Source organism: Coenobita brevimanus, chromosome 57 (assembly GCF_032717465.1).
Source record: "Coenobita brevimanus isolate Jiangsu-jjx chromosome 57, ASM3271746v2, whole genome shotgun sequence".
Lineage (NCBI taxonomy): Eukaryota > Metazoa > Arthropoda > Malacostraca > Decapoda > Coenobitidae > Coenobita > Coenobita brevimanus.
Window position 1 is genome coordinate 23541155 of NC_137010.1, and position 11859 is coordinate 23553013.

Below are 11859 nucleotides of genomic sequence, written 5' to 3' on the forward strand. Positions count from 1 at the left end.
CTTTTGAGAAACAAAAGGCCAGATTATTATTATTATTACCCCAGATTTTAATATCACAGAATCATTTATACTGAGTTTTTACATCTACCAAATATAATTCCTCTTCTCACTGTATTTCATGATAGTATCTTCTATCAGATAGGTATATGTGAAGCTACAGAACATAGTAAAATTTTTTCAGCCTATAAGATGGAGCCAGGATGTCGAGGGCTTGAATGATAAGTGAAAGGAAGCATGGCCCATTGAACTAGGCAAACTTTGGCCGTCTGGACGTTGCTACTCCTCACCGTGCCCGAGGGTGGGAAAGGAAGTCAAGCTGATGATGATGATAATCTTCTTAGTTCTTGATTAATTTCTCTTTTATAATTATAAACTTATTTGTAGTGGTCATTACTGTCAGTTATATATGATAATTGTTTCATTTATAAAGGCTCCAACTGGCTTGCATGCACCAGCTTTGGTCATCTAATGGTGATTCTCCATGCTGCTCCATCTCCGGCAGCCTCCCTATTCAGTCCCGTATCCCTGAGGTCACATTCTGTGACCACGTCCCAGGTCTTTTTTGGTCTGCCTCTTGCAACCTCATCCCTAACACACTTCTTACTTTTTGCACCCAATGATCATTGCCCATTCTCTCCACATGACCAGTACCATCTAAATCTACCCCTCCTCATCACAACACTAATACACTTCAGCCCCATCCTTTCTCTTAACTCTTCCATCAAAAACCTCGCCCCCCAGACCTTGCATTCAAGGACATATTGCACATCCACCTAATCACTGTTATTTCTGTATGTTTAAGTCTTTGAATATCCTCTTCCTTTATTGCCCAGGTGTCAATGCCATACAGCATTACACTCGTAATGCATATCACATACAAAGATCCCTTAGCATGGAGGGAGAACCCTCTCAATGTCAGGAGAGGCAACAGCTCCCTAAACTTCTTCTAACAACTCTTCACTCTTGCCACACTTCAGCCCCACCTCCAGCACGTAACATGTCTCCCAAATAACAAAACTCATCCACACACACAAGAGACTTACCAGCAAGAACAATCCTCTCACACTTGATGATCGCTACATGCTCTCCCTGACATACCACACACATGAAATAAGTATTGTCTTGTCTTGCAGTCTACCTCTAATACCACTACATCTCTTATGCACCCACTTATCACAAACACTGCACAGGATGGAATTACTTCCCATGCCTGTGTGGCAAACAGCACATAGCCACTTTCCCTTTTCTTTGACAATACTGTCACTAACCGTAGATACCATCACTTTTGTTGTATCTCTACTCTCAAGCTCTTGTGCCCCATACCATCTCTCCACTTCCTAAATCTTTCCTCTGCCTCCCTTTCATTCTCTGCAATCAACACCAAATTACTGGCATACATCTCCCGTGGGAGTCCATCTATGAAGTCGCTTGAGTGGGTTTCAAGCACCATGATAAACAATAAGGGGCCAAAGACAGACCCCTGATGCACACCAACATCCAAGGAAATATCACTCAAATTTCCACTCACTCTCACGTGGGTGCGGGCACACATACGTATAGTCATAACCACTCTAACAAGTCACTCCTCGATCCCAAACTTTCCCATTGCCCACTTCACCACCTCCCTAGGAACTCTGTCAAAGCCTTCTCAAAAAAAAAAAAAAAAAAAAAAAAAAAAAAAAAATATATATATATTTGTCCTGAAGCTGTTGAGCAATGAATATGGCATCAGTGGTTCCTTTGCCTGGTATAAATCCAAACTGCATCTATGATAATCCATCCATCCATCATCCAATCCTGTGTCGCCCCATGAGGAGCGTAGGAACCTGGGGCTAGGCAAGTTGGTCCTGACATTTAAGATGAGAGTGACCAGCTTCACTCATCCCTGAGTGGCATTACATGAGCAATAAAACCCAACTACCCCTTGGATATAAACCTACACAGGCTTAATCTGACTGGAGCACCTTAATTACCCACTGACCACCAGGTACCATAATTTGGTTATATGGTTACCACCTAGCACAGTAAATTGGTTTCCTGGTGTACAAGAAACTATTTGGTTTGTCACTCAGTGTAGAGTTACCCATAGGCAAAAGGAAGAGGAAAGAATGAAGGAAAGAAAGAAGAGGGAGTGTAAAGTTACCCACAGGCAGACATCCAGTGCAACACTACATCGAGTGAGTGGATGGTGAGCGCCCCCCTGTACCACTATCTATGATAATATGAACTTAATTACTGCATGGTCATTTATCTCAAAGGTTGGAGAGTACTGGTAGTCTGTTTCTTCCATTTCATTTTCTTGCCTTGTGAAAACCAAGCCTAGGATGGATTATTTATCATCACCCCTAACTCCTGTAAGTTCTTTAACATGTTGATAAAGATTGTAATCAAATTCTGCATTTAACCCCCACCACGCTGATTCTTTATAAGGTAGTTTACCTCCCCAGAGTTACTGTTTTATAACCAATGTAAATTGTACCTCATATGAGGCTTGCAGTGTGGCCCATGCAGACCTTCATTATAACTCATATGAGGTCTGCAGCTTGGCAGGGGTTAATAACTTATCATTCCAAGTACAGTATTGTCTTCTGCTTCCGGTTCCAGATCATACCAATCAACATTACTCTTAAAATCTCAATTAAAATAACTCAACTTGGTCACCACAATTACCTAAGTATATTTCTTGTACTTTGCTCGGTTTTGTTAACGACTTCACTGTATTCCTCTAATTATGAAACAGTGGCATATAAACTGTAACTACCAATATTCTCTTTTAGTTATTACTTGCACTGCTACCACTTCAGCTTGAGTAGCATCAGTTTCCATTTCTTTTACCTGCAGTTCCTTCCCTATCAATATCATCACTCCTTCACCATCCTTTCCTGTCCAGTCTCTCCCTCATATTTCATAGTCTTCTGTCTTCAAGACTTGACTTGCAATTTTAGGATCAAGTTTAGTCTCTGTCAAGCACACCTCATCTGGTTTACTGTTTTGTATAGAATGTCTCACCTCAGGTAACTTACTATCTATCTATTTATCTATTGCCAGATGCCATAATCCTGTACGGGGTGGCCATTTGACTCTGAGTTATTTGTTAACTTACAACTACTGCAAATTGACTTGGAACCTCCCCCCACAAGGTATTAAAAAACACAGAAATCATAGTATATCACAATGTTTGGTCATGAAATGCCATTCATTAATATGAAATCATGTGTCCCTTGTTTTTTAGGACAAGTTGGATGCGTACACCAGGAAACCATTTACTACGCCGGGTGGTGTTAACCACATAACCAAATTATGGCAGCTGGTGGTTTAGTGGGTAATTACAGACCTCCAATTGGATTGAGCCGGTTAAGGTTTATTATCCAAGGGGTGGTTGGGGTTATTGCTCATGTAATGCCACTCAGGGATGAGTGAGGCTGGTCACTCTCATCTTAAATGTCAGGACCAAATTGCCTAGCCCCGGGCTTCTACGCTTCTCATGGAGCAACGTAGAATTGGATGATGGATGGTTGCGTTTTGGCCTGGAATCACTTAGATCTCAAAAGTAATCTAGGGACATTTCTTTGCACCAAACATTTGTCAGTTCAGTCTTGAGGTTGTCCAGATTGGGTGTCTTCTTCTCTCCATTGAATTTCTTCATCTTTGCCCAGTAGTTTTCTATAGGATTTAGATCCGGACTGTTGCCAGGCCAGTTGAGGACCTCAGTCCGATTATCCTGAAGCCATTTTGTCATCTTTCTTGACTTGTGACATGGAGCTGAATTGTGCATGAAAAAATCGCACCCATGAATAGCAAATAAAAGTTTAACAAAAGATCTGTCAGAACTTGAATGTACTGGCCACCATCCATCATCAAGTTCTTATGAAGAAAGTGGAGGCCTCCCCTTCCCAGTTCACCTGAGAAACACCCCTATACCATTACTGATTGTGGGTGCTTAACAGTCGGCACTGTGTTAGCAGGGTTATATAGACTACGGGAGGCATGGCGACGAACCTTGGCAAAATGCACCTAGAACACTTGAAATGTGCTTTCATCAGAAAACATAACTTTTCTCTACTCATTCGATGTCCAGTGTGCATACTTCTTGGCAAACTGATTGCACTGCTTCTTCATGCGGTCAGTGAGAAGTGGTTTCTTGGCTGCAGTGCGGCTTGACAACCCCAGCTCCTTCTGGAAGTGATGTTGGATACTTTGAATTGAAACATCTTGTAACAGCTGGGGATGCATTCTCTTCAATTCTGCTGCTGTCAGTCAAGGATTCTTGATTACTTCCCTCTTCAGAAGCATATTTGTACCTCTGGAAGTCGTCCACTTCTTTCCGCCGTCATGCTTGTACTCTGGTATGACATCAGGTGGCAGGCCACACGCTGCAGCATGAATCTTCATGACGGTCGAATTTGCACGTCCAGTACATTCACAAATCGTGTTGATAGGGTCATTATCCTGCCTCCATGCAATGATACGGACCCTCTCATCCCTTGAGCAATACATTCCAGGCATGACAACTCGTTTCTAGGAAAATAACAGAGCAAACAGTAATCCACATGAAAAAAGAGGAAGGTGCAAGCTCGGAACGACGGGAACACATACTCCCACTCTCGCTTCTGGGCAAGCACTGACGTGCTAAGTGTTTCACCACCTCCTGCCAACACCAGAGGAGTTCCCAGTTACTTCTTGCCCAAAAACTTCACTTGATAGAGGTGGAAACACAAAGCAGTGACAGACAACTCTCCCATAGCAATTCCGTGTGTAGGTCCTAAGTCAATTTGCGGTGGGTGTAGATATCATTCCATCCTCATTGCTATACAAAACCCTTAAGTAGTGATTGCTTCTCCTCCTCAATCCTTCCACATTGCTTAAGTCACTTATACCCTCTTTGTCTACCACTGCCTTATTTGCAATCCCACAACCTTACAGAAATAATGAGCGTTCTTTTCTTCAGTTCTCTCACAGTTCATTTTTTGGCCTTTTTGAGCCTTTCTTTTGATACATCCATATCCTCCTTGCTCAGATTTCTTATCATCAGTATCCTTTAGCTCTCTTACTGTGCCTAGACTTTCGTCCACAATTTGTGTACTGCCAGGTCACTTTGATGGGTCTGATTTTATACTTTTCATACTTTTTAATCCTGCTGAATCCTACTGTTTCCTTATTGCTTAAAGCATCTGTTAACTTGCGTAGGTTCTCTGTAGATTTCTTCTCCTCTTAATCTTTTGCCATTCTTGATTTTATTTCTTTTTCCTTCTGTCCAAATATTAGCACTGACCTCTCTTCCTACTATGTCCCTTAAAAATTTTAACTTTTTTTTTCATGGCACCAGTTATCCAGGTACAGATTCTTTACATTCACCTCTCTCTAGCATGCTCTTTACTTTTGTGCTTAGGTCTTACAGCATATTGTCTTTGTTCTTCCTTGCATATGTTGGCTATTTCTTTCGTCCGTTGAAGTTTACTGTCAGTATTCTCGCCCTTCTCTACCAGATGTTTAGCTTTCTCTTGTGACTTTGAATGCTGGTTTACCACCCTGTTTAACTCTTCTTTCAGTTGTTTAATTCCTGACATCAGTTTGCCTATCTCACCACATGGTTTATTTTGCTCTTCTGCTGGCTCTTTTATTTTTTCTCTTAGAAATTTAACCTCTTAACCCATACACATACCGATGACTGGCTGGGCCGTTATTCGTTTGTCAACCTCTGACATCAGTGTGACGACTTTGCACGTCATCCAATGTTATCTCTAAAGAAATATTTAGGGAGTCGTCATTTTTGTTGGATGATGGGCAAAAGTGGGTGGAGCTAAGCCTGCCACAGCTGGCGCGTGTGTGCTTACTTGTTTTGCTCAACTCAGTGTTGTGTGAGGTTCCTCACAGGTAGGACGTACACCTTTTGACCGCCCGCCAAACACTTAGGCTCCTTTTTCTTTCATATATATACAGTACAGCGTTACTATGGAAGAAAATACAACAAATAATGCATTATTGGAAAGGAAATTTATTCTGCTACATATTGAAGCAATTTTTTTTTTTTTTAATAGGAAAGTGTAAAACTTTAGCATGTCAGCTAACTTCTGCTCACTTTTTTTTTTGCATTTTATTTTGTATATATTGTCTTGTGAACAATGTATGACAGAGCAAAACTCTTCATCTTCAAAATGAGACCAGAGTGGCCTTTCTGTGATTAGTAACTTTCCTATGAGCGTTAGAAGTAAAATATCTCTATGCGACTTTTCCAAAAGCTCATGAGCAAGAGTTACGCACCACAGCCAGAATTTACGCACACCCCTTGATGTGATAGGGTTAATCGAGTTGGACAACAATAGCCAGATTTTGTCCCCCCCCCCCCTCTTCTGAGTCCCTACCCTTCTCAGTTCCTTTACCTTCAATTCCTGTAGATTGGGTTAATGACCTCGGCATGTTGGAAAAAATATATACATTGAATTTTACAACAGAAACATCAGCAGTGAAAACTGCCAGGCCAGATGGGATGTAAACAAAGCTTAGCTGCCTCTCACCTTCAGTTTTAGGAGAAATTAAAGCTTAACTGGCTGTTAACTTACGACTCCTTTTATGAATTGAATACTGACCACTTAACAGGACACTTGAGCTTATCAGTCCTTTTAAAAACAGGCACAAACTGGGTAAGAACTACAACAATGTGGAAACTGCCATTAACTGCATCCACTCTCTTCTCCATTGTGTGCATGGGGGTTGATGGGTGTGATAGTAAGGCAAGATGTGGGTGGTTGTTGTAATGGGTATAAAGCGCTACATGTGTGTATGTTGTGTTACTTGTAGTTGAAAAGCTTAATTTGTGTGTGGTACTGTACTTTAGGTTGTGGTGATTGTGTAGCATGTATGTGTGGTACTTGTGGATGTAGCTGGTAATGGCAGTGGTGGCAGTTTTTGATGGAACAGTGTTTGTAATAATGTTAAGTATTATGTCATGGAAGTAATGTCAGTTATGCTCGTTTCCAGTGCATAGAGAGGAAACGAAAGCTAGAAACTGGTTGGTAATCAGTCAGTATTTACACTTTACTAACTTTCAGAACTGTATGAAGGACTGAAGCGAGCACAAAGAAGCAGACTAGATGACCAGCGAGGAACAGAAATAAATTTTGAACTCCCAGACTTCCTTAAATGTGACCAACCTCAAGTAAGTTGATGAAAGGAGGTGGTGTTGGATGGTGAGGTGAAGTGAGGTTAGGCAACCCAGGAGTGTGTGCCATGTACGGAATCAGGGCCAGAGTCACTTAACATTCACAGACATTTCTTGCCAGACTTTAGTAAATTACCCTTCAACTTCTTGAATATGAAAGATACTTCTTGAGCTGAATATAATTGTCTGATGAAAGCCAGTATAAAGGGGAACAGTTGCCCTTGCAGCAATGGGAGATATGATATGATACCTGGTGGTCTAGAAATAAACTTTAATTACAAAAACTTATACAGTAAAGTCCTCTCATTCAGCATCTTCGGGACCAAGCAGGTGCCAAAAGAGCAGAAACTGCCAGTTGACTGGGAAAACCTGCCAAAAAGTTTCTAACAATCATGGTCGGTCACCCCAGTGCAGTCACAGTGTCTAGCAAGTATTATTATTCAGGCACTAAATATTTAATAAGCAACATATATTTAAGGTATTTAATGATACAATACACATGAACCTAGGTGTATTTACATATGTACATAGTAAAATAGCACAACAAAGTTTCCAAACTCTTGAAGGGTCTCGCTCACAAAGTCAGACTCTCACGAGTCATGATGGCCGATGACGCATGCAGTGTTGGCAAGCAGAAATGTTCAGAAGCGCTAAGCTCAGCTTTAAAACGCAGTAACTATAGGTGAACAGTTAAAATTTTCACGCAAAATTGGACTTGAAAACCTGCTAGATATAGAAGAAGATCAATTATTTATTGGCGCTAAATTATTACAAAGTACTAAATTACTATGGAAAGCACTAGATCTAGCGCCACAGCGCCAGTGTGGCAACTATGGGTGCACGGGTACCAGTGGCAAGCCGGCGACTCCTTCAGGGTGCCGATTGACACAGCATGTACCAGAAGAGCAGAGAACTTTCGTAATGGGACTATTTATGAAAACCATCGAAAGACCGGAAATACCCTAAGACCAGATGCCGAATGAGAGGACTTTTACTGTAAGTAACAGATAAAGCCATAATGTGATTTAGATTTCATATTTTTGGTGGGAAAATGGACAAACTGTACACTATTCCCAGCTGAAATATAAGGGTCAAAATGAAGTATTTCTCACAAAGTCATTTGATGTGTCAAAGCTCAGCTCATAGTTCACATGCTCTCCAACACTACAAGAGATTTCACAGCTTAATATACAACACCCTCATTACTGATGGTGTTATGGTAAAAATACATCTCTTTAATTATATGTCAACTGTTTAGTGACTCCTCTCCAAGATTCATTCAGATTTCTGGGGATAATTGCATATAATTACATTACTGTTGGACTGATATTATTAACTTTCATCATGGTCTCCCTGATGTCCTGATTCAGCCCACAGACATTTAGTTATATGAGCCTTGGAATGCTGTGTGAATTTATACATGAATTGGCAGAGTTGGCAAGTTTCTGAATGAGAAGCATGACTTCTTGGGAGCACGGCTGTAAAAATTAATATGATAGTTAAAAGTACGGGTTATTGGTAGATTTGGCTGCACTTCAAACACTGTCCCACTATTTTTCCATTGCCTCACTTTTCATGTATTTCACTGGGTTAGCTGAGGTCGTGTACTTCCTCTTTGTATATATGTATAATATCTAAATTTCTTTTGGTTTAAGCTTGTGGTGTGTGCTTTTTCTTCCTGCACTGTTATCAAGTTTAGAGGAAAAAACTTACTATCTTATCAAGTTAATCTATATCCTGTGAAGTCACATGTTACATAAAATGTTAAGTGGTGAAGCTTTAGAGAATACAGGAGGAGGAGAGAATAGCGACAAAATACATAATGGGAGAATAACAGAGTGAAAAAGAATAAGAAATTGATATAAAGCTGAAGGAAATATGGGTATTAAAGAAGGGAGATGGGAAAAAATATGAGACGAAGGTGGGAGAAAAGTGTGAAAGGAGTGAGTGGTGGATAGAAGAGGCAAGGAAATAAAAGGAAGAGAGGTTCGGGGAAGCATTTGGGATGTAGAAGAAGAAGAAGAAGAAGGAGGAGGAGGAGGAGGAGGACTATAAGAGAGGGGGGAGAAAGTGTAGGGAAATTAGGAAACAACAGAACTGGGTGGAAAGCTAGGTGCGAGTGAAAAGTTTAATGCATGGAAGGAAGAAGTAGTAGAAAGAACATGGTAAACATATATGGTAAATAAATGGAAGGTATAAAGAGTGCTAGGTAAATATGAGACGAAGAATGTGCAGTATGACTACAGTAGCCTAGCCTTGGCCCCCCCCCCTTTTTTTTTCCTATTTTAGGTGGCTCTATACATGAGTGACAAGTTTTATGGTTTCCTGTACCCTAGGAAACTTTTTACAATGCTTGGTGGTAGCCATATAACCACTGGGTGTAATGAGCCCAGTATGGTGCCCTGTTCACTGGGTGGAGAGACACAGCTGTGGGATCCATCCAGGAACCAAACTTCCATACTATTCCTTACTGTGGTGAGATGTTGTCAGCCACAAGGGAACATCTATTCACTACCCAGAATAGTGCTGCAGGGATAGTTGCTAGCTTGCGTTTGATGGTTCTGCTAGGCCAGACAGATGGATTGGTCAGCAATAACAACCTCACACATCACATTCTTTCAGTCTCACACAATTTTAACCTATGGATTGTGCAATTTTACCCCTGGGAGTAGGGGTTTTCAAGAATACTACCCCAGTATCCCTGCTTGTCGTACAAGGCGACTGAAAGGGTTGGAGGAGGGTTAGTGCCCCTCCCTGGAAAACAACTAACTAAAAAGACAAACAAGAAGCCTCAGACAAGGACTGACCAAAAGATGACAACCAAGGACCGGACAAAGGACATGATAATCGGAACATGGAATGTAAGAGGTGCGAATGATGAGGTGAAAGAGAGAGAGATCGTCCAGGTGCTTGAGGGTGCGAAAGTTGATGTATGTGGAGTAACTGAAACTAAATGGGGAGGTGAGAGTGTGAGAGAATGGGAGTATGGATGGGGTATATGTGCAGGAGTAGGTGAGAATGAGAGGGCAAAAGAATGAGTGTGTATAGTTGTGAGTAAAAGATGGACGAAGAACATAAGAGAGTATAGATCAGTTGGGTCAAGAATTGTGTGGGCAAGATTGAAAGATGGAATACAAATGTGGGCGATTGTGTGCGTGTATGCGCCAACGCAAGATCATGCAAGGAGAGTGAGAGAAGAGTTCCGGACAAATGTGGAAGTGTGCATGGAAAAGTTTGGAAGGAATGAGAGAGTGTTTTTGATCGGTGATATGAATGGTAAAAGTAGGGAATGTGAAGATGGATGGAATAGTTGGTGAGTGGGGTGTGCCTGCTGAGATAGATGAGAATGGCAGTGTATTAGTAGACATTTGTGCTGGGAGAGGGTTGGTGATAGCCAGTACCCTCTTTAGGCACAAAATAATCCACAGGTATACATGGCAAGTGATGAGAAGGGTGGGTGGTGAACTGAATGAATGGAAGGCAATGATTGATTATGTGTGTGTGGATGAAAGGATGCGAAGATGTGTAATGGATGCAAAAGCTTATAGAGGTTGGGGGACTGGACTTTCTGACCACTATGTGGTGGTGGCCAGAATCAGGATACAAATAAGATGGAGTAATAGAAGAAGGGAAGGACAGGAAGAAGGAGTATTTGCAAGGAGACTGGAAAGGTTACAAGAGGATGAGAAAAAGGCAGAATATAAGAGAGAAGTGGAGGAACGATTGGGCAAATATGAATTGGAGCACATGGGGGACGTGGAAAGTGTGTGCAGGATATTCACAGAAGAAATATGTGCAGCATGTGATGTGGTGTGTGAGATGAAGAAAGAGAAGACGGAGGGGGGTGCAAGGAACAGTGTGGTGGAATTGAAGAGGTGAGACAGGCTGTGGCACAAAAGAAGAAAGCCTACAATGAATGGATGAGAAATAGGGGCGTGGAAGAAGTTGAGAGGCGGAAGAGAGAGATACATGCAGAAAGAAAGAGAGAGGTGAAAAGATTAGTAAGAGAGAGTCAGAGAGTGGATGAGGAATTTGGAAGGAATTTGAGTGTAAAGTGGAGGGACTTTAAGAAAGTGTTCTGGAAAGAGGTGAAGAGAGTAAGACAGGGTGGAAGTGACGTTAGGAGGGGAGTGAAATATAAAAATAGTAGATTACTAGTGTAGAAGGCAGAAAAAGTGAGCAGATGGAGAGAACAGTTTAAGGAATTGTTGAACATAGAGGATGGAAGTGATGCGAGTATAAGTGGCTGGGGAATGGCTGGGAGAAGGAGGGAGGTGAGAAGACAGGAAGAAATCAGTAGGATAGAAGTTGTGGAAGCAATGAAGAAAGTTAAATTGGGGAAAGCCCCAGGAATTGATGGAGTGTGTGGTGAAATGTTGAAGCATGGGGGAGAGATAGTAGTAGAATGGATGTAGAAGATGTGCGATTGGCCTGGGAGGAAGGTAGAGTTCCGGAGGATTGGAAGTCAGGTATAATTATTCCCTTGTACAAAGGAAAAGGGGAAAAAGAAGTGTGTGGTAATCATAGGGGCATTTGTCTTCTTAGTATAATAGGAAAAGTGTATGGTAGGACACTTATTGACAGCGTTAGGGAAATAACAGAGGAATTAGTTGGAGAAGAACAGGGAGGCTTTAGGAAGGGAAGAGGTTGTGTAGATCAGATATTCATTCATAGATCTTTAGTGAAGAAGTTTCTAGAGA

At 41.4% G+C, this 11859-nt stretch overlaps 1 protein-coding gene across 1 annotated transcript in view; it reads left to right on the plus strand.

The window, feature by feature from the left end:
* LOC145401931 (regulator of G-protein signaling loco-like) overlaps positions 1-11859 on the plus strand; it is a 277337-nt gene that overhangs the window by 257302 nt on the left and 8176 nt on the right. The window contains exon 15 of the mRNA XM_080274037.1: positions 7050-7156. Within this exon, the coding sequence (XP_080130163.1) occupies positions 7050-7156 (107 nt within the window). The remainder of the gene's footprint in view (positions 1-7049; positions 7157-11859) is intronic.